General features: G+C 39.9%; 2 protein-coding genes and 1 long non-coding RNA gene across 10 annotated transcripts in view; 1 reads left to right on the top strand and 2 right to left on the bottom strand.

Moving 5' to 3' along the window:
- ITGA1 (integrin subunit alpha 1) overlaps positions 1-24330 on the bottom strand; it is a 170429-nt gene extending 146099 nt beyond the window's left edge. For both annotated transcript variants that reach the window (XM_059062985.2, XM_059062984.2), the window contains exon 1: positions 23848-24330. In XM_059062985.2, coding sequence (XP_058918968.1) covers positions 23848-23908 — 61 coding nt within the window. In that variant the 5' untranslated portion in view covers positions 23909-24330. The remainder of the gene's footprint in view (positions 1-23847) is intronic.
- Positions 12517-24369, bottom strand: PELO (pelota mRNA surveillance and ribosome rescue factor). 2 transcript variants are annotated; one of them, XM_067030964.1, is made up of 4 exons: positions 23848-24139; positions 14342-15149; positions 13439-14182; positions 12517-13149 (listed from the first exon to the last, which is right to left on the bottom strand). In XM_067030964.1, the coding sequence occupies exons 3-4, from the start codon at positions 14162-14164 to the stop codon at positions 12718-12720; spliced, it is 1158 nt and encodes a 385-aa protein (XP_066887065.1). In that variant the 5' UTR covers positions 14165-14182; positions 14342-15149; positions 23848-24139; the 3' UTR covers positions 12517-12717. The 2 variants fall into 2 exon arrangements, with proteins under 2 accessions (XP_066887065.1, XP_058918972.1); XM_059062989.2 differs by having other exon boundaries at positions 13439-15149; positions 23848-24369.
- The window catches only part of LOC131756154 (uncharacterized), a 1089329-nt gene continuing 1077768 nt past the window's right edge, over positions 13717-25277 (top strand). For all 6 annotated transcript variants that reach the window (XR_010840132.1, XR_010840131.1, XR_010840128.1 and 3 more), the window contains exons 1-2: positions 13717-15299; positions 15775-15822. This is a non-coding gene — a long non-coding RNA (uncharacterized lncRNA). The remainder of the gene's footprint in view (positions 15300-15774; positions 15823-25277) is intronic.

Below are 25277 nucleotides of genomic sequence, written 5' to 3'. Positions count from 1 at the left end.
TAATTGTGAATTTATTATAGCAAGACAAAATACATAAGGTATAGTCAAATCTTGCAATGACGCATTAAAGCTGAAGAAATTGCTCTCCTCATCAACTTTTTAAGTTGCCTTTTCAGTAGTGGGGATAATTAATCTACAATTTCACAATTTTTTCTATGCGCCATCTCTTTTTCTTAGCCAGACCCTGACTGTTTTGTGGCCACAGAACACTTTAGGGACAACTGGCCTAGTAGGTGATGAAGGGCCAAGGTTTAACCTGGTTGCATAAGGAACACCTGGGGAGTGTTAACAAAAATAAACAAACAGGACTTAATGAAACTTAAAAGCTTTTGCACAGCAAAGGAAAACACAAACAAGATGAAAAGACAACCCTCAAAATGGGAGAAAATATTTGCAAATGAAGCAACTGACAAAGGATTAATCTCCAAAATTTACAAGCAGCTCATGCAGCTCAATAGCAAAAAAATAAAAAACCTAATCCAAAAATAGGCAGAAGACCTAAATAGACATTTCTCCAAAGAAGAAACACAGATTGCCAACAAACACATGAAAGGATGCTCCACATCACTCATCATTAGAGAAATGCACATCAAAACTACAATGAGGTATCACCTCACACCAGTCAGAATGGCCATCATCAAAAAATCTACAAACAGGGCTTCCCTGGTGGTGCAGTGGTTGAGAATCTGCCTGCCAATGCAGGGGACACGGGTTCGAACCCTGGTCTGGGAAGATCCCACATGCCGCGGAGCAACTGGGCCCGTGAGCCACAACTACTGAGCCTGCGCATCTGGAGCTTGTGCTCCGCAACAAGAAAGGCCGCGACAGTGAGAGGACTGTGCACTGCAATGATGAGTGGCCCCCGTTTGCCACAACTAGAGAAAGCCCACGCACAGAAACGAAGACCCAACACAGCCAAAAATAAATAAATAAATATTAAAAAAAAATCTACAAACAATAAATGCTGAGAGGGTGTGGAGAAAAGGGAAGCCTCTTGCACTGTTGGTGGGAATGTAAATTGATACAGCCACTATGGAGAACAGTATGGAGGTTCCTTAAAAAACTAAACATAGAACTACCATACAACCCAGCAATCCCACTACTGGGCATATACCCTGAGAAAACCATAATTCAAATAGAATCATGTACCACAATGTTCACTGCAGCTCTATTTACAATAGCCAGGTCATGGAATTAACCTAAGTGTCCATTGACAGATGAATGGATAAAGAAGATGTGGTGCATATATACAATGGAATATTACTCAGCCATAAAAAGAAACAAAATTGAGTTATTTGTAGTGAGGTGGATGGACCTAGAGTCTGTCACAGAGAGTGAAGTAAGTCAGAAAGAAAAACAAATACCGTATGCTAACACACATATATGGAATCTTAAAAAAAAGGTTCTGAAGAACCTAGGGGTAGGATAGGAATAAAGATGCACATGTAAAGAATGGACTTGAGGACACGAGGAGGGGGAAGGGTTGGCTGGGATGAAGTGAGAGAGTGGCATGGACATATATGCACTACCAAATGTAAAATAGCTAGTGGGAAGCAGCTGCATAGCACAGGGAGATCAGCTCAGTGCTTTGTGACCACCTAGAGGGGTGGGGTAGGGACGGTGGGAGGGAGACACAAGAGGGAGGAGATATGGGGATATATGTGTATGTATAGCTGATTCACTTTGTTATAAAGCAGAAACTAACACACCACTGTAAAGCCCTTATACTCCAATAAAGATGTTAAAAAAATAAAAAATAAAGTAAAATAAAAAAGAAAGAAAAACCTGGGGAGTTTTTTTTAAATGTACAGATGCTTGGATTCCTTTCCCCAAATATTCTGACTTAATTGCCTGGGGTGGGCCCAGTCATCATGTGATTTTAAAACTCCCTAGCTGCCTGGTTTGAGAACCACTGGACAAACTGAAAGAACATTCTGGTAAAAATAAAGACCTGTGTTTTCTCATTACCTAGTTTTTTGGGACAGCAAGCAAAGTTGATAGGGGAGGAAAAATAACAAGGAGGAAAGTGGCAGGACTGTGCAACTTGGCATGTCATTGGAACGTGGCAAACTATTCAAAAATATTTGTACAGTTGAAAATTTTTGTGTACCTATTGACAAAGTGTTTTAAACAACTGTTTCTCTCCTGATGCTCAAGTTTAAAGGCCCCCAACAACTTTGAAAATATAGGAGTATTGGCAAAGCATTGTAAAAAATGACCCTCAGCTCTGGAATTTGCTCCTTCTAGCAGGCTGCTCTCTTTAGCAGTCAGCCAAACCCCAAATTTGGCAGCTTTTGGAATATGGTGCAAAACAGATTCTTTTTAAACCTGAGAGTCACTGAAGATTTATTTTGCTGGAAAGATACCACTTCTAAAAATAATAAACAATTATTGCTACTGCACCAAGTAGAATCAGGGATCTGCAAGGGTGCCTAGGAAATCAAGTGCCACCCATCTTTCCTCAATCTACTGATGAAGAAATGGAGGTTCAAAAGGATGAAATGATTTCAAGTCATACAACCAACTGGTAGGGCCTGGGCACATCTGATCTGATTCACAGGTCAGTTCTCATGTCTGTCCTACCACAGCCAGAGTCCTCTGAGAATGGCATGGATGACTTCTTCTGTGATTCAGTTATTCAGAAAGGCGATGCTTTTGCAAATGCTTATATACATACAGTCTTTTTTGTAACTATAGCAAACAGCATGTAAATTACACTGTAATTTTTGGTGTGCAATATCCTTTTTATAGTCTCAGGTATAAAATCTGGCTGTATTACTTTCTTGACTCTGACAAAGTTTCTAATTCATTTAGAAGGACATATGTGAACCCATGCATCAAACGCAAATCTAAGAGCTTTAAAATCTACAGCAAACCATTATAAAAAGGCTGGGTCTTTCTCCACATTTCCTGTCTACTGACACCATTTCCCACTATATTTTACTGTGACCCAGAGAGAGTATAAGAGCTAGAGATAAGGGTGAAAATGATTCCCAGAAAGGTAGGAAAAATTCGAACACTTACTAAGTTCTGTTAAGTTTTAGGCAAGGAGTCGGGCCCAAATTTACTGTAGTGATAACAGACTCATTTTCTTAACAATATACTACTGCATTTAATGAGGCAGAGAACTAATTGTGTCTCGGCTCTTCCCACTTCCGCATTCCACACATTGTTCCACTTCCTTTCACCCAGGCTGAGAATACCGTTGAGACACGAAGGGTCAGAGCACTATTCCCAGAGTTCACTCCTCCTCATAAAATAGACTGTGTTCTTTTCTCCCTTCTGCAGAAAATGTCCCTTCCTTCCACCACACCCAATGCATGTTGGCCATTTAGTAAAATGTACTACTTAGGAAGAAGTTGTCATTGTTTACGAAGGTGATTTTCCTGAATTTTATACCAAGGATAAAATGGTGAATAAAGAGATAGGAAAGACCCCAGGTCTTCCTGCTGGTCAGCCTCTGGGCTTTCCCCAGGCCCAAGTCAGCTCTCTGGCACTTCCCGCTTGACGGCAGGCCCAGAAGGCTGTTTCCCTTTCCCCGAGAAGGCCACCACCAGCCACTCTACCCTGGACATCCTCTTTTCCAAGAATGGCTGTGGAGAGGACATGATGTCCTGCTCCCCGGCTTACTGAGCAACAAGCTCTCTTTCCTGGTTTAATTGTTTGGCTGTTAAGTCATGAGAGAGAAACAGGAGATAACAAAAGTATGGAAAATACAATGGTTCTAGCATCTTTCTCTTCTTTTCAGTCATGGTCTCCTGTTTGTATTTCTGATTCCACTGATGCCTTTTTCACTTCTTTCTGAGTAGGAGGCAACATAACCTCCTTTCTCCATGACGTCTCTTCCCAGGTTTGTTGACTCTTTACTGCAGAGCTTAGCGAGAGTTTAGGGATTACAGGGACCAATACTTAGAAGAAAAAAAATTTTACCAAGTAAATTTGAGAGGAATGCTTTCAGCTTCCTTTGCCTCACTTCTCTAGAAACTAATGCAAGATCAGTGTGAGCTTCTGGAATTTAGCAGTTTAAGCTGTGATAGCACCTCCTCAGTGAAGCCAGGCTGAGTTAAGCGCACCCTTTGAGCTCTTAGATTCCCACACAGTTCTTATTCCTGTACCTATTGCAGTGCTATGATTGCTTGTTTTCTTTCTGTCTTTCCCCATCCTAGACTGGGTTTCCCTTGAAGGAAGGGACTGTGATCTTCTCTATTCACCTCATATCTCTGGGGGCTGGCAGAGTGCCTGGCACATAGTAGGTATTTAGTAAGTGGTTGTCAGAAGAACGAAATGATTCTCAGAAGAAGAAAGGCAGGAGGCAGAGTCTTTCTCTAGCAGAAGATAAATAGTTGTTCGAAGAATGGACAAATGGACTTCAAAGCTGGTTTTGAGTCTCAGTGATGCTTCTGAGAGAGAAAAACTGTCTTGCCCCAAGATGAAGAATTATTTGATAAAGGAGGGTTTAGGCATTTTTAGAATCCCTTATTGGTCTTTGTTCACTTACCCCAACCGCCTCCCAATGTGCACTGGTGACAAGAAAATGCATAAGAAATTGGAATAGGATGGATCAAACAGGAATGTGCACTCTATGAAAAACTCTCGTTTGAGCAACTTTGAGCAAGTTACCAACACTCTCTGGGCCTCAGTTGACATCCGTATCATGAAGTGAGTAGGTCAGATGACATAAAAGTTTCCATACAGCATTAACCTTTTATGATTCTAAATGATTCAGAGCTGTGTACTACAATGCATTTTCAATCTTCCTCTCCTCCACCTCATCAAAAAAAAAAAAAAGTGACTTCTACCATTGTCAACAATATACTTGGAGAGGAAGAAAAACTCTTAAATTATGGTCACAGGATCAATGAGCTGAAACACAAGATTAAAATGTTTTATGTCCACAGAGCAATTTTTCACATTGGTGTCAAACAAAAATTTCTAGTTGATGTTTACACTAGGACTTGACGAAAAATTCCAGACATAAAACTTCTGGAACTTAGACTTGAACTCAGAGGACCTCCTACCTCTGAATAAATTTTACAGCTAAAATCTATCGGGATGTTTTTCTTTAACAAGTATTCATCTTTCAACAATTGTATAAGTTTTCTTATTAAGACTATTAAGGTATGGTAAAACTCTGGCTATCTGGAACTGTCATTCTAGGTATGGCAGATAGCTAAAGATTTCTTTAAGTTCGACTATCTTTTAATGATTTTTGGAGAAAAGTAATTTTGAAAGACAATACATTTCCTTGACTTCTGAATGTAATGCACCGAATGTAATTCAATCCTTTCCTCAATATGAACACCAGCTATTATAACACAGTAATGTCCTCAGGCCCCAGCGAAAGCCTCTAAGCCTTAGACTTTTTTCTTTTGATGGTGATTCAGGATCCACCTGAGCTGTCATTTCTCACTGCGGTCACCTCCCTGTCAGCTTGCCATTTGTGGTCATCTCTCCTTGATATCTAATTTTCTGATTAAAGCCACGGACACGTATCTTGATTCCTCTTTGCATACTGAAGTAGCATAGTTTCTGCTACTTAAGGTGCTACTATGTTAGAATAATGCATGAATTAAGATAGTAGGCTTAAAACTTTTATTAAAAACAAGCTTGCTAAAACTGTGAAATAGTAACAGATGCTGAGTAAAGGCTTGAGGGGCTTGGTTTAATATATAGACTTACAACAGTTTCTATACACTTTCTAATCCTCAACTATATTTCAGACTAGAATGCCATATGATTGAGTTCCTGATTTTTCATGAGAGGTGAAAAAATAACAGTGGTAGGTAAACAAAAAATCATACAAAATGATTGCAACAAACTTTGGCCGATTACATAAAATTTAGTGTTACCAAATAATTTTTCTATTTCTAGGTACACTTGACCTACTCCAAACAGAAAATTGAGGAATGGACTGGCATTCTTATATTTTCAGGGAGTTGCTTGATGGGGCACCTTATCACAGCCACCAGCTATGTGATTCTGGACAAATTATTTAACCTCTTTTGTTTTCTTACCTGAAAATAGTACTGACGAAACCTTTCTCATAGGACTCTTCAAAGAATTAAATATTTCCTTTTAAAGCACTTCCCACAGGTCTGGTCTTTAACAAGCATGTGGTTACTTTTACTGTAACAGGCTGTCTATTCCTGGAGTTGGGACAGTGGTGCCAACCCCGTGCATGGCCAGGCAGTGTGGCTGCAAAGACACTGTTCTCTGGTGTTTGCTGTCTGGCAGATACTGCCCTGCCTCAGTATTGGGAGCTCTGGAACCAAATCTGGCAGCCTAAGTTGAAATAAGCTCTAAGTCCTCTAGGTCTCCTACGTTATAGAAAAACAGGCATTCTAAAGAATGTGGGCAATGTTAAGGGATGAAGGAAAGGGAACTTAAAAGAAGACTGGTAATCCAAATCCCTACAATTTATCATAAATGTCACAATCTTTAGCAACTGGCATCTAGAAATATAAGACCTTCCCATATTGATGTCAATTGTTATAGAATTAAAATATGCACTGTCAAAAGCAAAAATGATAGTGTCAGCAGACCTGCATACAACTAAAGTGCTGCACACAAAAGTGGATTTTCCTTGAGAAAACACATTAGATTCTCCTAAATTTAAACGAATAAATTCACAATATCCCAGTTTCCTTCCCGGTGTTCTTTACCACAACAGAATACGCTAACAAGTTTCTTAAGATAGAGAAATTAAATACTGAAAAATAAATGGGCTATCTTTCAATTCGTATACTTGGAAATCTACAAAGAACACTCTAAAATATGGATGAGACTGGAGATGGTGATGCTGTTATCAAACACTTCCTAAAAAGGAAGAATTCTTGCCACATAAAGAAACATGATAAATGAGATTTTATCATCTCCACTTCAGCTTAACAAATATCTTTTGCCAATGCTTTTTCATAGTCTTTCTAATTTTCTTTTCTGATTTCTTTCCTGAACTTAGCCAATTTCTTTTTTATTTCTAGTGAAGTTTACCTGCTACTTGATGTTAAGTAACTCCTCAAGTTGTTCTAGGGCATTACTAGAGGCTTTATTCTTCAACATCTTAATTAGCTGCATTGCTGACTTTGAATCTTTTCTAAGTAAGGCATCCTTGATACACAGAAGTATTATACTTGCATCTCAACTCCGTTAGAAACCATTTTGGCTTTTCTGTAACACTTTTGCACTAAACTTCTAAATTGAGAATTCATCAGCAATACACACAATGCATTATGAAAATCTTGAACAGCACTTTATTAAACTACTAAATCTCTTAAAATGCATAAACTGACGCACAGCACAAAGTTTTAATACGCTAACATCAATATGAAGAAAACTTTTATTTAGGGCTTTAAAAACTTTATCTAAAATGGTTTATTCTTTTTTTTTTGCGGTATGCGGGCCTCTCACTGTTGTGGCCTCTCCCGTTGCGGAGCACAGGCTCCGGACGCGCAGGCCTAGCGGCCATGGCTCACGGGCTCAGCCGCTCCGCGGCATGTGGGATCTTCCCGGACCAGGGCACAGAACCCGTGTCTCCTGCATCGGCAGGCGGACTCTCAGCCACTGCGCCACCAGGGAAGCCCTATTCTTTTTATAATTGCTTTTACATCCCCAGTTTAGTTGTTCTTCACTAACTGGGAACTCATTTGCTGAAAAATGTGTACCAACAAAATTATGGGCTGGTCAAAATCAATTTTTAGAACAGGTATAACTTTGCAAAGTTTATGTCACAACTCTGACACTTGTGGTCCCACAGGGAGTAAAAGAGGAAGTGGTGAGGGAATCAAAGATGCACATTAGGGTAGGAGACATGAGGGCTAAGGGCCGTAGAGCAGTAACTCTTCGACCTGAATGAAACAGAGCTTGCTAATAATCCCTGTACTATGGGGATCCTGAGAAAAATCTTTTAATAAATTAAATCATCACCCCCTAATATATATATTTTTAAAACTAACTTTTCATACACTAAGTTAGTAAATGTACATGTATGTTAAGATCCACTTAAAAAACATAAACAAAAGTAATTTGGTTTTTTGCCCCCTGACTTAGAAATTTTTATCTTAAGAACTTTTAAAAATTCAGCTTTTTATGAAATCAATACTTTAGCTATTCTACATGTATAGCTCTAGTACACTATAGAGATATGTAGGGGAAAAATAATTATTTGACTATATTAAGTGTTGAAGTCAATAAACACCTGTGCTTTGTTATAATACAGAGAATGAAGTAGCATTTAAAGAGATTAAATATCGCTGTTTCCCTATGCTTTGATGCCTGGCCCTCTTTTATTTCTAGTTTTACTAATACTTCCTAGGTCATTTTTTTTTCCTCCATGATTTCAGGTCTGCTTATATGCTGAACATTTCTTATATTATCATCCCTGGCCAAATGCTTTTTCCTGAACTTCAGAACTGTATGCACAATTGCCTAAGGGACCTTCTTCTGGAGATTGATTCATTCGGTCGTTCATTTAGTCATCTTTTTTTTTTTTTGGAGCATCTACTCTGTGCCAGGGTTTGTTCTTAGCATTGGGGATATAGCAATGACCTAATAGACAATAATCTCTGCCTTCCTGGAGCTTACATTCTAGACAGATGATAAGCAAAACAACTAAGGGAAATTAAGCGTTACAGAGAAAAATAAGACAAGGAAGGATAAGGGAATCTTGGAGAAGGTACATTTTTTAAAAAGGCTGGTTTAGGAAGACTTCATAGAGAAGGTGATATTTTGAGCAAAAACCTGAAGGGAGTAAGTAAGCATATAACAGTCTGGTGGAAAAGCATTACAGATGTCCCACAGGCACTTCAAACTAGAGTCCAAACTGAACTTACTGTTTTTCTTTGCAAGTCACCTTCTCTTCCTATTTTTCCTGTGTCTGAATCATGCCCTCTTATCTTCCACCAGTCAAGAAAAAAAACCTGAGATTTACCCCTAGACTCTACTCCTTCCATAACTCTGAACAAACCTCACGTCCCTCTGAGCCTATCTCCTAATACCTCCTCTTGACTTTTCATTCTTACTGCCTTTGTTTAGACCGTCATAATTTTCCTCTTAAATTTTTCTAATAAGTGTTCTCTTAATCTGTCTCCTTGCCTCCAATCTTGCCTCCTCCAATGCATCCTTGATACTGCCAAACAGTGATATTTGCGAAATGCAAAGTTTATCATGCTATTCTCCTGTTTAAACTTTTCAGTGGTTTCTCATAATGGTCAAACCTACTCTTTATTGTGGCATGGAGGGTCTAATATGATTAGCACACTTGCCCTGCCCTCCTCCTCTTCCTCATAACCTCTCCAGGTTTATCATTTTAAGTACATTTACTGGCTCTTGCTCTACAAAGTTCCTTCTAAAAGCGACCCCTTGCAACATTGTGCCCTCTCATACTTTCTACAAGTTACTTTTATCCAGTGATTTGTTTACACGTTTCTTCCCTAAACCCAGCTCAGTACTTGGTTCAAACAGGTACTAAAAAAATGAACGGATAAAATTAAATGTACTGCCCTTGATGACTGGTGTAATATAAATATGGACGCCCCATATCACACCCCATATCTAAGCTCTGGCCACAGGCAAAAGAATTTCTCTCTACTCAAACTCTAAGAAACATCTTAGAGACCCCTTTTTAACATGTAATTCAACATATCCCGATACTGAATACAAACTGCCAGTTTTATTTACTTGGAAAACCATCTGATTTAAAAGCAAAATAGTACTTTCCCAACAAACAGCTTCTACTTTGGGGAATTCACATATACACCATTTCATCCGTGTACTTTTTTTTAGCAACACAGAGAATTTCAGTTCCAGAATATATGAACTGCAGAAATTATGAGTCACATCTGTTAAAGATACTGTGATTTTGATATCTGGTTACAGGGATTAAAAAAGGAAACTAAAGTTAATGACTGAAAGTAACTAGAGATAAAAGAAAATTAGCTTTACAAAGCTATTCTAGTGGCACCTGGGGGTGGGGGGGAATCCAACTTGTATATAAGGGAGTAATGAAAGTGAAATCCAGCATCAACAGTCCAGACATAAAATTAGCAAAATATTTAACATATAATAGACCAGGAATAGCAAAATGTAATTTTATATGTATCATATCTGGAACAAATGAAACAAATTGCAAACTTCTCATTTATTGAGCCTAGTGAGGGTAGAAATCTTTGTTTACAACAAGCACCTTGAGGTAAATGGAAACTTACAGAACATTGCATTAATTTGAGAGGTATGTTATTGACAGTGTTTCCATTTGTTACCATAGTCATTCCTTATTAATGAATAGCAATTGGAATTAAACTACTGCATATGATTTCCAGAGACCTATGGTTCATTTTGTTTTCTATAGAATAATAAAAAATAATTATTTGAATTAATTTTGTATTTTATATGTTCCTTTCACTAGTTTGATATTTACACCTATGCATCTAGGAAGATTTATACTCTTGATAATGGTATTGGTATAATATGTAACTTTTTATTTTTTTAAAATTTTTTGTAACTTTAAAAAATACAAATTCTTAAAGATATTTTAAATATGTTATATACACAGGCTTCCATTTAGAGTTTTATAGATAAATTAATTGAATATTGGCAGCTTAGCTCTCTTAAAAGATCTTAAAACTCAAATCTTCTTCTCTATGGCTGGCAACCCTCGGCAGAGATTAACTAGCACAGGGAGAAAAAGCTGTTGCTTATGTTTATCAGCTTTGATTACACACAGCAATCAACTGGAGATGTTAAGGTACAGACTGCAATTCAATAGGTTTAGTGTACAGCCCTGGATTCCAGTTTCTAACAAGCTCTCAGGGGATGCTGCTGGTCCATGGACCACACTTTTGAATAGCAAGGCCTGAATCAAGGGTCTCAGCCTTGATGCCTATTGGAATCACCTGGGAGCTTTAATAATAATTAAAAAAAACCACCTCAGCATTTCTAGGGGTGCAAGGTTATTTAGTCTGGGGTCCAGTCTGGGTATAGAGTTTTTAAAGCTCCCAAGGTGAAGCTAAGAGGCAGCTAAATTTGAGAACTCATGTCCTAAAATGTATTGGTTAGACTTACCATGAGCTTTTATTTCCCGTTGTTTTTTTTTTTTTTTACCAAGGATAACAGCTAGGAATAACGAGTTCTGCAGAGATTATGAGCACGAGGCCCCAAATTTCCAAATTCTTCCTGAGAATATGATGCATTATCAATCTATCATTCAGGTTCTAACATTAAGACTCTTAGTGACTTCATATCTATACTCCTACCAAATTAATAATATACTTTTAATGATATCTTAAATATTCATGAACAAAATGACAATCTGAATTATTTTGATTAGGAAATACAACAGACATAAAAATGTGGTTTTAAATTATATGGAGGTGTCTACCCCTAACTACAGATAAAAAGGTTCAGATTAGTTAGGAAGTGTATAAAAAATAATAACCAAACCTGGCACTTACACCAGGAGAAAGGCTCAGACACAGACAGGACAAGCAAAAGTTTACTGAGTGTCCTTATTTGAAGCAGGCACCACTGATCCTGGAGTTACAGACTGAATTATCACTCTTTCTTCATAATGCCTTTCCTAATTATTTTGCTAAGCTGAGATGTGTAAAAGGTCAAGATGCAATTACATTTCAAGGCCCCCTCCCTAACTCTTGGAAAAAATAATGAAACTATTTTAAACTCTCAGCTATTTGCTGAAATTCCCTAAATATGGTAAAGAGCTGGAGTACAAATCAACTGCCACATACTAACCATGTGACTTAAACTTTCTGAACAGGCTTTCTCACCCCTAAAATAGGGCATAGAGAAAGTCCATTAAGAATGTAAAAGCAAATACAAATTCAAGGTAGCATTAAGTATTTAACTATGATAAGCCAAAAAATAAATACATAAATAGTGTAGCAGTGCAAAAGAACTCAAGTCCAGATTGGGGACTACTTCTAGGTTTGCCACTAATAGCCCATAAGCAAATCACATACCTTAGCCTCATTTTAAAAATAAAGGCACCTTAAATAGATTATCCTGACAATCCTTAGCAGACCAAAGCTCTATGACCTAAAAATAACTAATTAAGTGCTCCTCTGAAGCAATTATGACTAGTTCTAAAGCAAAAAAAACCCCACCTTGTTACTTTTAACATGATTGGTTTAACAAGTCTCTTAAGAAAAACACATTTTAAAGTTGTCTTCCAGAAAAGTCTTATAATTATTTAGCTATCATTTAAAATAGCAAATAAATTTAAAAATTAAAAAAAATGGAATGTGGGGGGAAATGGGGAGAAAAGGATCATTAAGAAAACCAGTGTAAGAACACCATGCCGAATTAAAATAAATAATGTAAACTGAAGATGAGATATTAAAAAGCTTTTCCTAAGGAAAACTACTTCGAAGCACGCAGTATGGGATTTTACAGTCTATTCCAAAGAATATACAGGCATTTGTTTTAAATCTACAAAATGTTTCTAAGTACTGTGAATAACTCATAATTCTGAAATAAAATTATCCCAATTAATAAAGATGGTAATACATGGAGATTATTTCCTTTTATTGTTCAGTTTGAATACATGTCCTGCCAACCACAAATCACCTAGTGTGACCAAATACATGAGAAACCCCTGTAAGAATCACAAAGTGCCACTTTTGCAGCTTTCTGTCACAAGGATGCTGAGAAAATGTAACAGTGAAGGAGTGAGCCACAGGTTGTCTCGATTATTAGTTCTAATCATTAATCTTCCTCAGAACTGGAATCATCCTCTTGGTCAGAGAGTTCAGGGACAGGGAAGCGGAGAATGGCAGCTATCCCAGTCAACTGGCTGAGTTGTTCCCCAGACACATGAAGACTGGAGAAGATCCTAACAGAGCCTGCGTTCTCCTTCACACTGTCCACCAGCCGCACGTACCGGCTCCGTGTGGCTACATCCTGGTGCCTGAAGAGCTCATCGCTGATGAGCAATGTGTCAACTGCCATGGCCTCATTGGCCTTCTCCACCTGCTTGAGTCCATAAAAAGCTCGGTCAGGTTCATGTTGTAACATTTTATAGAAGTCATCCAAGGCTTTTACTTCCCCAGCGGCTTTAGTGTCTGAAAGGCGGCTAGCTACTGTAGGGTCACAAAGGGCCTCTTTCAGGGAGTACTTGTGTCCAGAGGAAGCATGTACCTAGAATCACAATTTAAAAAGTTAGACAAAAGAATCTCTTAAGAGTACCCATTAAACAGCCCACAATGACCTCAAGCCAAAAGCACTGGTAAGGCTTTATATGTTTAAGAATTTAACCCAAGTTTACTATATCAATTTGCTAGTCTCTTTTCATTTCATGATCTCACTTACAACCCCAGTCAAGTTAAACCTTCCTCCTCTTGCACTTTTCCTAGTTCTAAAACTTTAGGAGTCGTTTACATAAACCCCTCTGCCCATTCTTAATTATCCCTGGGTAAGACTGTTTTACCTGAAGGAATTTGGACCGGTTTTCCAGGAGCACTTTGTTGTCCGTCTTCACTGCTTGTTGAAACATGTAGTCGCAGAACTGCTCCCTCACAAATCCTGGGCTGGCCACCAGGACGCACTTTACAACATCAAAGTGTATGTGGCGCTGGATGGCCTGGACCACCTGTTCATAGAACCGCTCCAAGGCCCGGTCGTGCTGGGAGCAGTTGCCTTTCCGTTTCCTAGGGATGTTCACTTCCACCTTGGCCCGAGTGAGGGTCATGCTGGGAGTGACTAAGCAGATATGGGCGAGGCCTTCCTGCATCACCACAGCCGCTACATCGGCGCTCCAGGCTGGGTCACAGGCTTGCTCGATGCGCTCCAGAACCACACTGTCCCACTGTTTCTTGGCCAGGGTGAACTGGCGATTGGGCTCCAGCTCGATGGTGTGGTAAGCCCCCATCTTGACATACTCATTCTCCTGGATGTTGGTCCCCTTGACCCGCAGCTGGCAGGCTTGAGAGTCGAAGTCGATGGCCTCCACGCAGAGAGTGAGAGTAGTGCGGACCCGGTTGCTCCCTACACTGCCCGTGGAGGACTCCGTCTGTACCTTGCGGATGGTGGAGGCGCGCAAGCTGTCGCCCACCTGCACTAGATTGTAGGTGTGCCACATGTCCTCAGGTTCCTCGGGAACCAGGGTCACCTGGCCCGCATTGTCTTTCTCAATGTCCTTCCTCACGAGCTTCATGATCCTGGCAGGGGCTCACTGCCAGAACAAGAGGAACGGAGGGAGTCCGCACAAGGAAAGGGGTAGGAAGGGGAAAGTTTAGGCCGGGAAGGGGGCGGGGTCCGGTTCCTACAGGCACTTGCCTGGCGGGAAGGAAACACTTTCTATATGACTCTAGCGGCTGGGGGTAACACTTACTCTAGCCCTTCCTTTTCGTGGTCTCGGGGCGCGCCGCGTCGAACCGGCGCAAGAGACACCGGCGAACACCTCCGCGATTCCAGCCGCCGTACAGACCGAGGCCGATGCAGTGAGGGCGCATGCGCAGGCCACGTCCTGCCTCCCGGCGCACGTTTTACGTCTCCAAAGGGGAGGCGGGGCCGCAGCTTGCGTGTGCGCAGGCGCACTAAGCCGGGAGGTGTTTCTCGGAGAATAAACCACCCAAGGAAACTGTACGGAATCTTTGGTGGCGAGTCCTTCCTATTAATGCTGAACTTGGACGTCTTAAGTTTTCTCTTCCACCCCTGTTTGTGAAGAATCTGGGGAGTTTGTGAGTGCAAATGTATATATATTTTTCAGCTGTGTGCGGTTGCCACGCTACACCTTCTCCCTCCGGGTAAATGCAATTTCAAAACTTACGGAAAAGTAAAAGGAACTCTGAAAAGTGCAGACTTGGCCCCAGGGTCCAAACTACGGCCCGCTTTGCTCCTGCCTTATCCGCACTCAGACGCCACACGCTTTTTGGAGCTGGTCTGTCCAGAAGCTGTTTCTTAAGAACGACTGGTCTTGGTGCGTCTGGGCCTTGAGTAACGTGCCCAGCTGTTTTCTGCGATTAATTGACCAAGTCTGCATGATCTGATTAACCCAGATGTTAGAACACTGATCCCAGAGAAAGAAGAAACCATTTGTGGAATTTACCCCTGGATGGACCTCTCAGTTGCTTGATCTGATGTCCTGAGAATCCCAGAATCCAAGGTTGGCAGACTCAGCTTTCCGCAGCTCAAGTAGCCTGTGAAATGTTTACGGGGGTGAATTGGGTCTCAGTAGTTTAGGACGGGATCTTCACTGTCAAAGCTGAGCTGAGAGCTGAGGATTGGGGAAGTGGGGAAGGACTGTTCTACTATGACCGACCTTGATTGAATAGCTACAGAATTCATTGGTAAGAAAAACCTTACGTCACTTAACATTTTTTTGGGGGGGGGGAGGAGAGGCGGGGGAGTTTGTGAAGTGGGGATTGCTTCTTAAAAGGACCAGTGAATAGAAAAAGCCTACCAAAGTTTTCTTGAGAGTTAAGATGGGTTGGAGAGAAGAGGGCACAAATCTTCCCCATTCGCCTTCCTATCTTATTGCGTATGGCATTTAAAGGGAAGCTTACCATCCTGAACTGGTGAGATCAGGGATGAAAGGGAGCAATCTGATGTTGGCACAAGTCTTGATACTCAATTCTCAATTAACTTCCTCAGAGATTGTCAGGGGATACATAGGTCCCCTCCAAAGCTCTAGTGCAAATTAGAACCTATATTTTGTGGCCTCTCTTCTCCCTCCTCTTTCTGTACCTCCTTCCTTCCCCACCTGCCTATCATACTGAGTGCCCTTCCAAGTTCCTAACTCAGACTGCCTTCTTCTACTTCCAGGAGAACCCAGCAGCTTTTCACTGAGCAAGGAACTGATCACACTAAAGTGTGAGTATGGCTTGTGTCTCCAAAGGACATGTATCTTTTTAAAAGGTGCTGGTTAAGCTAGAAGAATTCTTAACTGGTAGAGTGAATGTGTGTGTGTGTGTGTGTGTGTGTGTGTGTGTGTGTGTGACAGAGAGAGAGAGAGAGAGAGAGAGAGAGAGAGAGAGAGAGGGAAAGGAGGAGATGCTTTGAGATACTCCTTGATCACCTTTCTAAGTATAATCATCCCCCTCTTGAAAAATCTGCCAGGGATCGAAAACCACAGAATCACAGTGATAGGCACACAGGGACCTTTATAAATGTTAGGTTTTTACTGAAGAGCTAATCACTTACTGAATATTCACCAGGTACTTTCCTATGCTTTTTCTAGTCCTTGCCTGTAAGGTAAATATTTGTTACCCTCATACATAGGTGAAGAAAATGAATTACAGAGAAGTTAAGAAATGTATTCAAGATCACATAACTAGCATTCGAATCCAGGCCTGTTTAATTCCACACTCTCTCTTTCCACTGACACAATTCTACATTTATGGATGCTTGAAATCATCTCTGCAACCCCAAAGATTATGTGCTATTACCCACTGCCATTTCCCCTTAACTCTCACCTTTGCCAGTTAAACAAAGACTCACAGCTTAGGAACCAACCTAGGGCATTTGAAAGGAAGGTCCCTTCCTTGCTCTTTTATTACTTTAAAACAGTCCTTATATTCTTTTCAAAGTAATATTCCTTTTGTGCAGCCTAGGTCACTGTTGTAATTCTTGAGAAAGATCTAATATTCTACTTTAGAAAAATACACACATATTTCTACATTGAGAATCTATGGGAAACCCCCATAGACTGTTGATTCTGTGGTTCTTTTGTTTGTTTCTTTTAATTATGAGGCACACTGCTTTGGGCTGTCTTTTTAAATATAAATGTGCTTCAGTGATTGAACATACTACAAATTTTTCACAGAATTATTATTTAATCTGAAACGTCTGTAACAGAATTTTCTTTTTAGTAACTTGAGCTTGTTGTTGAACGATCAGGTTTTTTTCTCCTAGATTTTGTGTTTTAACTTAGTCTTTCTAGATCAATCGTTACACTTTTGAGTTATTTGGGGTTCTCATTCCCTATTAATTAAAATCCAAATTCCCTGGCATTCAAGGCTTCCAAGACATGGCTTTGCAAGTTTTATTTCTCCTTTAATTCAGAGTTTTTGATTTGTCTATCACTGATATCTTAAAATTAAGAAGTCACATTCTGTTTTATAATGTTACTAACAATTTAAAAAGAAGATTACTCTTAAAGTAAGTTTCTGTAAACCTATTTCAGTTTTTTGAGATAATCCATGCATAGATAAGAAAATGATCAATTTTTAAACACATCTTAACGAGGAAGAGGTCTTAAAATGTTCAAAAATAATGTATGATGACAATTAGTTTTATTATACTTGGTTTGGAAAATGATCTTTACAAAATAAATAGCCAGCACTCTGATTATGAATATCTAGTGATAATAGCAATAGTTTATTTAGAGAGAATGTGCTAACCTTAGATTGTACAAAGATGCCTATGTGACCTCCATAGGCAAATTTAGTGGTCAACAGGGAGGGTTATTCAGCTAATTCAGGCAAAATGATGAAAGGGAAAGGTTTTTTTTTTTTTTTTGAGGAACTTGCTGTACTCTATCTAAATTCCTGTGATTAAAAATACTTACTTGCAATTGTCACAGAACAGTGCAAAGCTCCTACCAAATAAATAATTTTATCAACAAAAGTGTGTGTGGGGGGGTGTTCCTGTTTGTATGAATCTCTGTACAGTACAGGATCATTTTATTAAAAATATTACAATTAAAATATGTAATTTTTAGGAACTCATCAATACCCATGCATTTTCAAACTGTAGTACTTGGCAAACTAAAAGTATATAGTTAATAAGAAAATTTTGAAAGTACGTTGTGATTTGTATTAATAGTATAGGATTTATAATAAAATATGCAGACCATTCATCTTAATCATTTGAGGTTCTAATGTGATTGATTTAAGTGTCCTATTTAAATTTAAGAATTTACATTTATTTCAGCAGATCTCAGATAGTTCATAGAAAAAAGCATATGTCTTCAGTCCTTTTAATATTTTAATTATAATGATTTTTCAAATCAGATTTCTCAAGTGTTTATAGAGCTCTACATTTGGATAAAACAATATTAATGCTTTTGCACATAAAATGAATTCTTAATACTAACCAGTACATATATTGTAATCTCCTTTTAAGATTTAGTTGACTTTTTTATCTTCCTTTTTAGTTATAGAAGATGTTAGATAAAAATTAGGTCCCTTCAAATATACATGGCCCTAGCTCTAACCACCAATATGATAGAATATTAGAGATGTTAGAGCTTGCCAAAACTAGTGTTATTGATCCTGTGACCTGGAACATTTTTTTATTACTTTATTGTCACCTTTCTCCTCCTGAGGCTTCCTTTTTAAAGGGAGAGTATTCAGAGGAAGGTCTGCTCTTGGGATCTGGTAAGGTTGCTGGTGCCAGAGGAGCAATTATCCCCTGAATTAGATACAGATTTGGCTGTGGAAGAGAACTGAGGGACAATGTTCTTATCTTTGTACCTAGAAGGAGTGTGTCTGAAATCTTATGATTCATGTTTTAAAAGTACAAAGAAATGTGATAGAAAATTGCATGTAGATATACTGCATGTTATTTATTATAATTTTCAGATGTATATTTTCCCACATTTCAACATCTCTTGAAACTTGGAAGCATCTAACCATTTAGCAATTATAATTGTATTGGCAGTATTTTTCTTTCTTAATAGTACATAAAATAACGGTGCATCATTCAATTGATGGTGTCTTCCATTCAGTTAGATATAAATATGGGTAGATGGAAATATTCCAGGTGGGGATATAATTAAAAGAGACAACCTGACCCCTTAAGTATTTTATGAGTTTGTCTGTAGTCTCCTCTTTTGTAACTCATTCAATAACAGATTTTCAAGTGACTATTATTCTAAGATGGTAGAGATAATGAACAAAGGCCCTATCCTCACAGAGCATACAGCGAGCTGGGAAAACAGACAATTAGATGTTTAATTTTAATATGTGGTATATTATAGAAGCAAAAGTGCTAAGGGCATACAAATCTCTGGGGGAGGGTGGCCAATCTACTCCAGTGAGTTCTTGGAAATCACATTCATATGGGGACTTGAGGATCGGTAGCCGTGTAACTGCTTATGCAAAAGCCTGGAGACTTCAGAGGAGCTGGCACAATAGAGGAGCTGAAAGAAGCTTAATAATCATGAGGATGAGAATATATTCGGCTCATTTACATCTGTTGATACTCTACTGTACTTGCTTTGAGAGTGAATACAATTCTCCAGTCACAGACCACTCTGAATAGGCAATGTATTCTGACTTTAGCATTGTGACAACAGTTTCAAATATCTTTCATCTCAATTTCCTAACATGAATTCAGATACACTATTTTGTATTTCATACCACAGAAGAGCAGTGTAGGTAAAGAACAGCATCTTGATGCCTGGTTTTCTAAATATATTTAAAACCTGAGCTCCTTTATTTTATGAAATACTTAAGGGGCATATTAAAATTCAGCAAGTTCTACATCTAGTGGGAAGTTTGTTGGGTTTAGGTGTTGGAACACAGGTAGAGGAACATCCATCTAAGAAGTAAGATCCACAGTTATAAGTTGTGGTCCAAGAGCTCATGCATCAGAATAGCATCATGACAGCAGGGAAGAAAAATAGGCAAATATATTTTATTGCTACTGTCACTGCCTATTTATTAAACAGACTAAAGTCCTATGAATTTATCGCTGCCTTTACAGACATCATAATGACTTAAATATTTTCACTGTCTTCCATTGTGTGTTATTGGAGGTCATTTCTTTGTTATGGGTAAGTGGCTGACTTCCATAACCAGCCATTAGCTCACTTCTTTTAGAATAGGAAATCTTGTCTGTGAAAAAAGTCACAGAAGAAGACTCCTGCTTTCAGGCTAACTAAAATGTTTCTAGGGAGGAAAGATAAATAACTCAATTAGGGATAATTCTATATTTGTATTTGTAATAACCAGAGATAGTAGTCTTATTTGAGTTACAATTAATGTAGGGAGGGACATCATCTAATTTCACTATATACCTAAAAGTCATGGAAATAACAGACTCACTTCACCATTAATTAGATCTTTATCAAAGTCTTTTAGACAATTATGCTTGGATTTAACATTTAGAGGGCTGAGCAAGAGAGAAATGGACTTACATTTAGACAGCCTGGTATATTATTTCAGAGCATGAGAGATCTGAATTGAGTACAGGCTTTGTGGTTTATTAATTGGGTGACTTTGGTCAAATTAGCCTCTTAGTATTTTGGTTTGTTCATCTCTAAAATATGGATAATAGTTCCAAAATTTTCCCTTTTTTGAGATTAAAATGTAATATGTGCAAAGTTCTTGGCACAGGGCCTCTTACCTAATACGTTCTCAGAAAATATGTGCCTTTCAGCAATAAGTTGTGCTAGTTTTTCCCTATTATTGTTTGTCTTGACCCTTGTCCCCTGGGAGTTTGAATTCTGCCATTTGGACATGGCCAATGGGATGGCTGAGCAAGGCATTAGGGGGTAGAAGGAAAAGCAGGGGTATTCATTTCCCCTGCTTTCTCCCTGCTATGCTTCAACTTTGGCACTAGCTACATTCTTCTTCTTATGGCCACAGCTCCTGTCCAGTGGTCCCCCTCCCACAGCCAGAGTTCACAGTCAAGCTGACACTGCTGCCTTCTCAGGCCTAGGAACGGCAACGGGTTTTCTCCTAATGTTGCTTCAGGTACTTTCTACTACTGCTCATTCTACGTGCTCCAGCCATCTTTTGTCAGTTCCGTTATATGCTTCTGCCAGCAGTCCCTTGATTTAATTTTTTTCAGTTAAATCCTTTATATATGCCACTAGTTTTTTTGCTCGGACTTTGACATATATAAAATAACAATAAAGGGCTTCCCTGGTGGCTCAGTGGTTAAGAATCCACCTGCCAATGCAGGGGACACGGTTGCGAGCCCTGATCCGGGAAGATCCCACATGCTGTGGAGCAACTGAGCCTGTGCACCACAACTACGGAGCCTGTGAGCCACAGCTACTGAGCCCGTGAGCCACAACTATTGAAGCCCATACACCTAAAGCCTGTGCTGCGTGACAAGAGAAGCCACTGCAATAAGAAGCCTGTACACCGCAGCAAAGAGTAGCCTCCTCTCACCGCAACTAGAGAAAGCCCGCACACAGCAACAAAGACACGATACAACCAAAAATAAACAAAATCAAATAAATAAATTTTTTTTTAAAAGCTTAAAAAAATAACAATAAAGACTGTTTGCACTTAGAGAAGGGCATCTTTCTTGATGAATCATTTTTAAGTGTTGGGAAAAGCTAATACAAGGCAGTTCTAAATATAATGGGAAGTTTACTGGGATGGTTTGTTGGGTAGGTGGTTGTTGGGATGTAAACCCAGCTTTGAAGACTGGGGAGAGTTTGTTTAGATGGCAGGGGGTGGTAAGAAAGAAGGGTGGAGTGCCCTTCTAGATGCAGAAAACAAGATTATGTGCGTGCGCGTAGTAGTAAGATGAGCCTGAGTATTAGGGGGAAATAAGGAAATGGGACTGGTTATCATGGGCAGTTTATGTCCAGAGGTTTTGGTAGGCAGAACAATGGTCTCTCAAATGTCTTCATTTCCTAATCCCTGGACCTGGAAATATATTACCTTATATGGCAAAAGGGATTTGGCAGATATGATTATATTAAGAGCTTGATATGGGGAGATTATCCTGGATTATTCAGGTGAGCCCAAATTAATTAGGATTTTAATAGGAGGAAGGAAATAAGGTCAGTCAGAGAAGGAGATGTGATGATGAAGCAGAGTCACAGGAAAAGATTTGAAGATGCTACTTTGCTGGCTTTGAAGATGAACGGTGGAGCTGCAAGCCAAGGAATGCAGGTTGCCTCTAGAATCTGGAAAAGGCAAGGAAATGGATTCTCCCGTAGAGCCTCCAGAAGAAATGCAGCCCTGCTTGCATCTTAATTTTAGCCTAGTGAGGCTTCTGACCCACATAACTGTAAGATAGTAAATTTGTCTTGTTTTAAGCCAGTAAATCTGTGGCAGTTTTTTTACAACAGCAATAGGAAACTGATAGAGGCATAGTAGGAGACAGAGGGTGCTGGATTAGGGCAGACCCTGAAAGGTCAGTTGAGAATTTTCAATTTTATCTGAAAGATAACAAAGAACTACCAAAGATTTTTGACTAAAAACTAAGGTATAATGAAAATTATGTATTAGGAAGATGAATTAGAGGTCAAGTTCAGAATAAAGACAAGATGATGAGTTCTGCAGTACTGTGCAAGGGTGGATATGGTGATAAGACCCCAGATTAGTTGTGGACTCTGTGAATTGATGAGAAGTTTGTTAGGAAGCTGACAACATGATGACTGACAGGGTAACCAACAAAGGAAAGGAAGAAAAATTTCAGATCCTTATTGTGTTGTGAAATGGGCATAAATATAGCACATATAAGGAACCTGTTGATTCTGAGATAATAACTTTAAACTCTAAATTTCAATATGATTGAATAATATATGTGTATAGATATAATACATATATTCACACACAAAAGAGAATTAATGTAATTTAGAAACATGTATGCATTATTTTCCTTTAAGTTCCTTCTTGGATTTAGCAAGGTTTATTACCCCCAACAATTGCAGAAAACCCACAGTATACAACTTGTGGCTGTTTTAGGCATGGGGAAATAAAGTAGTTGAATTAAAAAAAATATATATATATATGTGTGTGTGTGTATAAGAAATTATAATTTGTTTCTTTTTTTCAAGTTTCATTCTTGTCTTTTTAGAGGATATGCAGACCTCGTTTGATCATTTCTGCATTAATGACTGCTTATTTAGTAAAATGAAAAAGGTACAACTTGAGTAGTTAGTAAACCATTCATATTTTGCACAACAACAAGAAAAAAATGCAAACAAACTCCAAAAAATTTGAGCTGGAGAGGAGTCATAGGTCAAACACATGTAAAGGGTAGTGACAGTGGCTGATAAGGTCAATCATTCACTGGCTGTAAAGTGGTTCAGAAGTTGCCACTGTTTGGATTATTGGCCCTTTTCACACAAAGCTTCACCCTGTCTGCTTTCTCTTTCTTTCACCTTTGCAACTTTTCCCTCTCAGTCAGTAACTGGTAAAAAAGATCTGACCACGGGTTAATCATTTGGAAAATCTTAGAAAATGCTATGATTCAAACTTTTTTCTAAATTGAACATAACTTTACATCTCCACTGTGTTTAAGTCTCTCCTGACAGATATCTATTTATGCACAAGTAACAATACTATATTTTGCATTTAAAAATTTAGTCGGCTGTGTGATGTTTACAAAGTAAATGTTCACTATTCCTTCCTCAATTTCAATAGGTTCCTTCTGGGTGTTAACACAGAAACATCATTTCGAGACAAGAGGCAACTTTACCTTGCATTCGTCCCTTTCCTCATTTTGTAGCAGAAAATATCTTGAGTACTTGACAGCAAAAAAATGAATAATACCCACTCTTGAGCAACCTGAGGGTAGGAACTTTGCATATAAATAAGGTGCCTGATAGTTACCTCCCTCAAAAAAAAAAAAAAAAAAAAGAAGGTAGAAGCTATCAGCAAGGTCCTAAAATACCACGTATATTGTCAAAACAACTTTAATTTGAAAAGTCAGTTCCACCTTGTAAAGTTTTCAGCACTGGTCCCGCCTAACATTGGGGTGGAAGGTTTTGAAACGACATCAAAAGGAATTCATAATAAAACCCAAACGCAGAAACTGCTTTCTGTACTCCAGCCTGCCCAGACTACCTGGAGCGCCGGAAAGTGGATCCGCGCTCCGTTCTCCCCTCCGGGCCGAAGCTCTGCATGCCTCCCTCCCCACTTTAAGCCCCTAGTCTCGAGTCTCTAGCGCAGGAGATGCTCATTGAAAAGCAGGGTCACTCACCGGTGAGGAGCCAGCAGCAGGCGACAGCGACCCCTGGGCTGGCGCGGCGCCGGGGGGCCATAGTTGGAACGGCCGCAGAGCCCGGGGGACGCGCTGGATCGGAGGGAAGGACTCGCGAAACCACGCGCTGGAGCCGCGTTGCTCTGGGCCACTCCGCCCGCCGCAGTGGGTCTCAGTCGCTGGCCCCGTTGGCCCCGGCGGCTGGGAGCAGCACAGCGATTTCCTGTGTTTTCGACCAGCCCCTCTAAGTTCGCTTCACGCTTCTCGCATCCCAGAGGGATTGCCACATCTCCCCGCCGTTCGCACTCTCGGGCTCTGAAATCCCTCTGGCAGCCTCCCAGGCTCTGTCTGAGACATGGACAAATAAAGCCAGCTTTGCGGGTCCTTGTTTAGGCTAAAGTCCACGAGCTGAGAAGCAAACCTTAAAGGGACATCTGCCTTTCATTGAGAGGGTGATTCCGCTCCCCGCGCCAACTCCCTAAGGTAGTAGGAACGCAGCCGAGGGCCGGACCTTCGGAGGGTGTCTCCAGCCCAGTGGCTCCGCCTTCGCACCCCTCACTTCTCCCCGGGTCTGGGCACGGAGGGCACTTTCAAAGTGCCGGGCTCCTAGGCCCTTAAAGGGAGGCTGCTTTCCTGGGGTCCGATTGCGCAGAAGGGATCGGTCCGTTTATGCAAGTGAGCAGATCTGGTAACCCCCGTGCCTCTCCTGTGGACCCTTGAACTTCGCTGTCGAGCCTTCTCACACTAATAGTGGGTGGGGGCGTCCACCCCGACACGCCCCGCTGAGGGCTTGGCTTTCACTTATGGAGGGTTTCCTTCCTTTATGGCGATTCGTGGTCACAGGGAGGCTTTTCTTTGGGAAGACTGTGATAAGCTGGGGGAAAGGAGACCCAAGACTGGGGGAAAACAAGAAAGAAAGAAATTCAAGAGGGAAGCGGGAGGGGAAGGAAGGGAGGAAAACAGTCTCGTTAGAAATGGAATGTGTGTGGGCAATTTTGTTTAATCTGAATTAGGATGTTTGCACACTGGAAGTTGAATCTAATAAAGAATTTAGGGCACTGTTTTATTTCTTGCTGCTACAGACTTTTATAACTAACAGTGCATTAAGTTGGTTGCATGCTACTCCCTACTTCCTCGCTCCCACTACTCTAGGGAACTGGGAATTGGGAAGGTAAGTTGGCCCGTCAAAACGCTGGGGCTTGGACCGCTCTCCCTGGGAGACCCAGACCACTTAGGAGTTTGCAATGCTTCCCTTGTCTGGTGAGTTGTACATCCTTTGAGTCAAGAGCCACATTTACATGTTAGCTTCACCAAATACTTGCTGTTTTTAAATCAGCTGTGTTTTAGTGGTTTTGAGAATTTCAAAGGGGAAGGAGTGGATGAGTGGATTTGTGTTTACAGGTGGTGGAGGGACTCAATTCTATGCAACT

Source organism: Kogia breviceps, chromosome 4 (assembly GCF_026419965.1).
Source record: "Kogia breviceps isolate mKogBre1 chromosome 4, mKogBre1 haplotype 1, whole genome shotgun sequence".
NCBI lineage: Eukaryota > Metazoa > Chordata > Mammalia > Artiodactyla > Physeteridae > Kogia > Kogia breviceps.
This window is presented reverse-complemented; position numbering and strand designations above follow the sequence as displayed.

What these genes read in the sequence shown, in the direction of transcription:
- PELO (XM_059062989.2), bottom strand. Translation starts at nt 14,164, where the DNA reads ATGAAGCTCGTGAGGAAGGACATTGAGAAAGACAATGCGGGCCAGGTG. An exon ending in ACCGGTCCAAATTCCTTCAG is followed by an intron (nt 13,150 to 13,438) that starts GTAAAACAGTCT and finishes TTGTGATTCTAG; the next exon opens with GTACATGCTTCCTCTGGACA.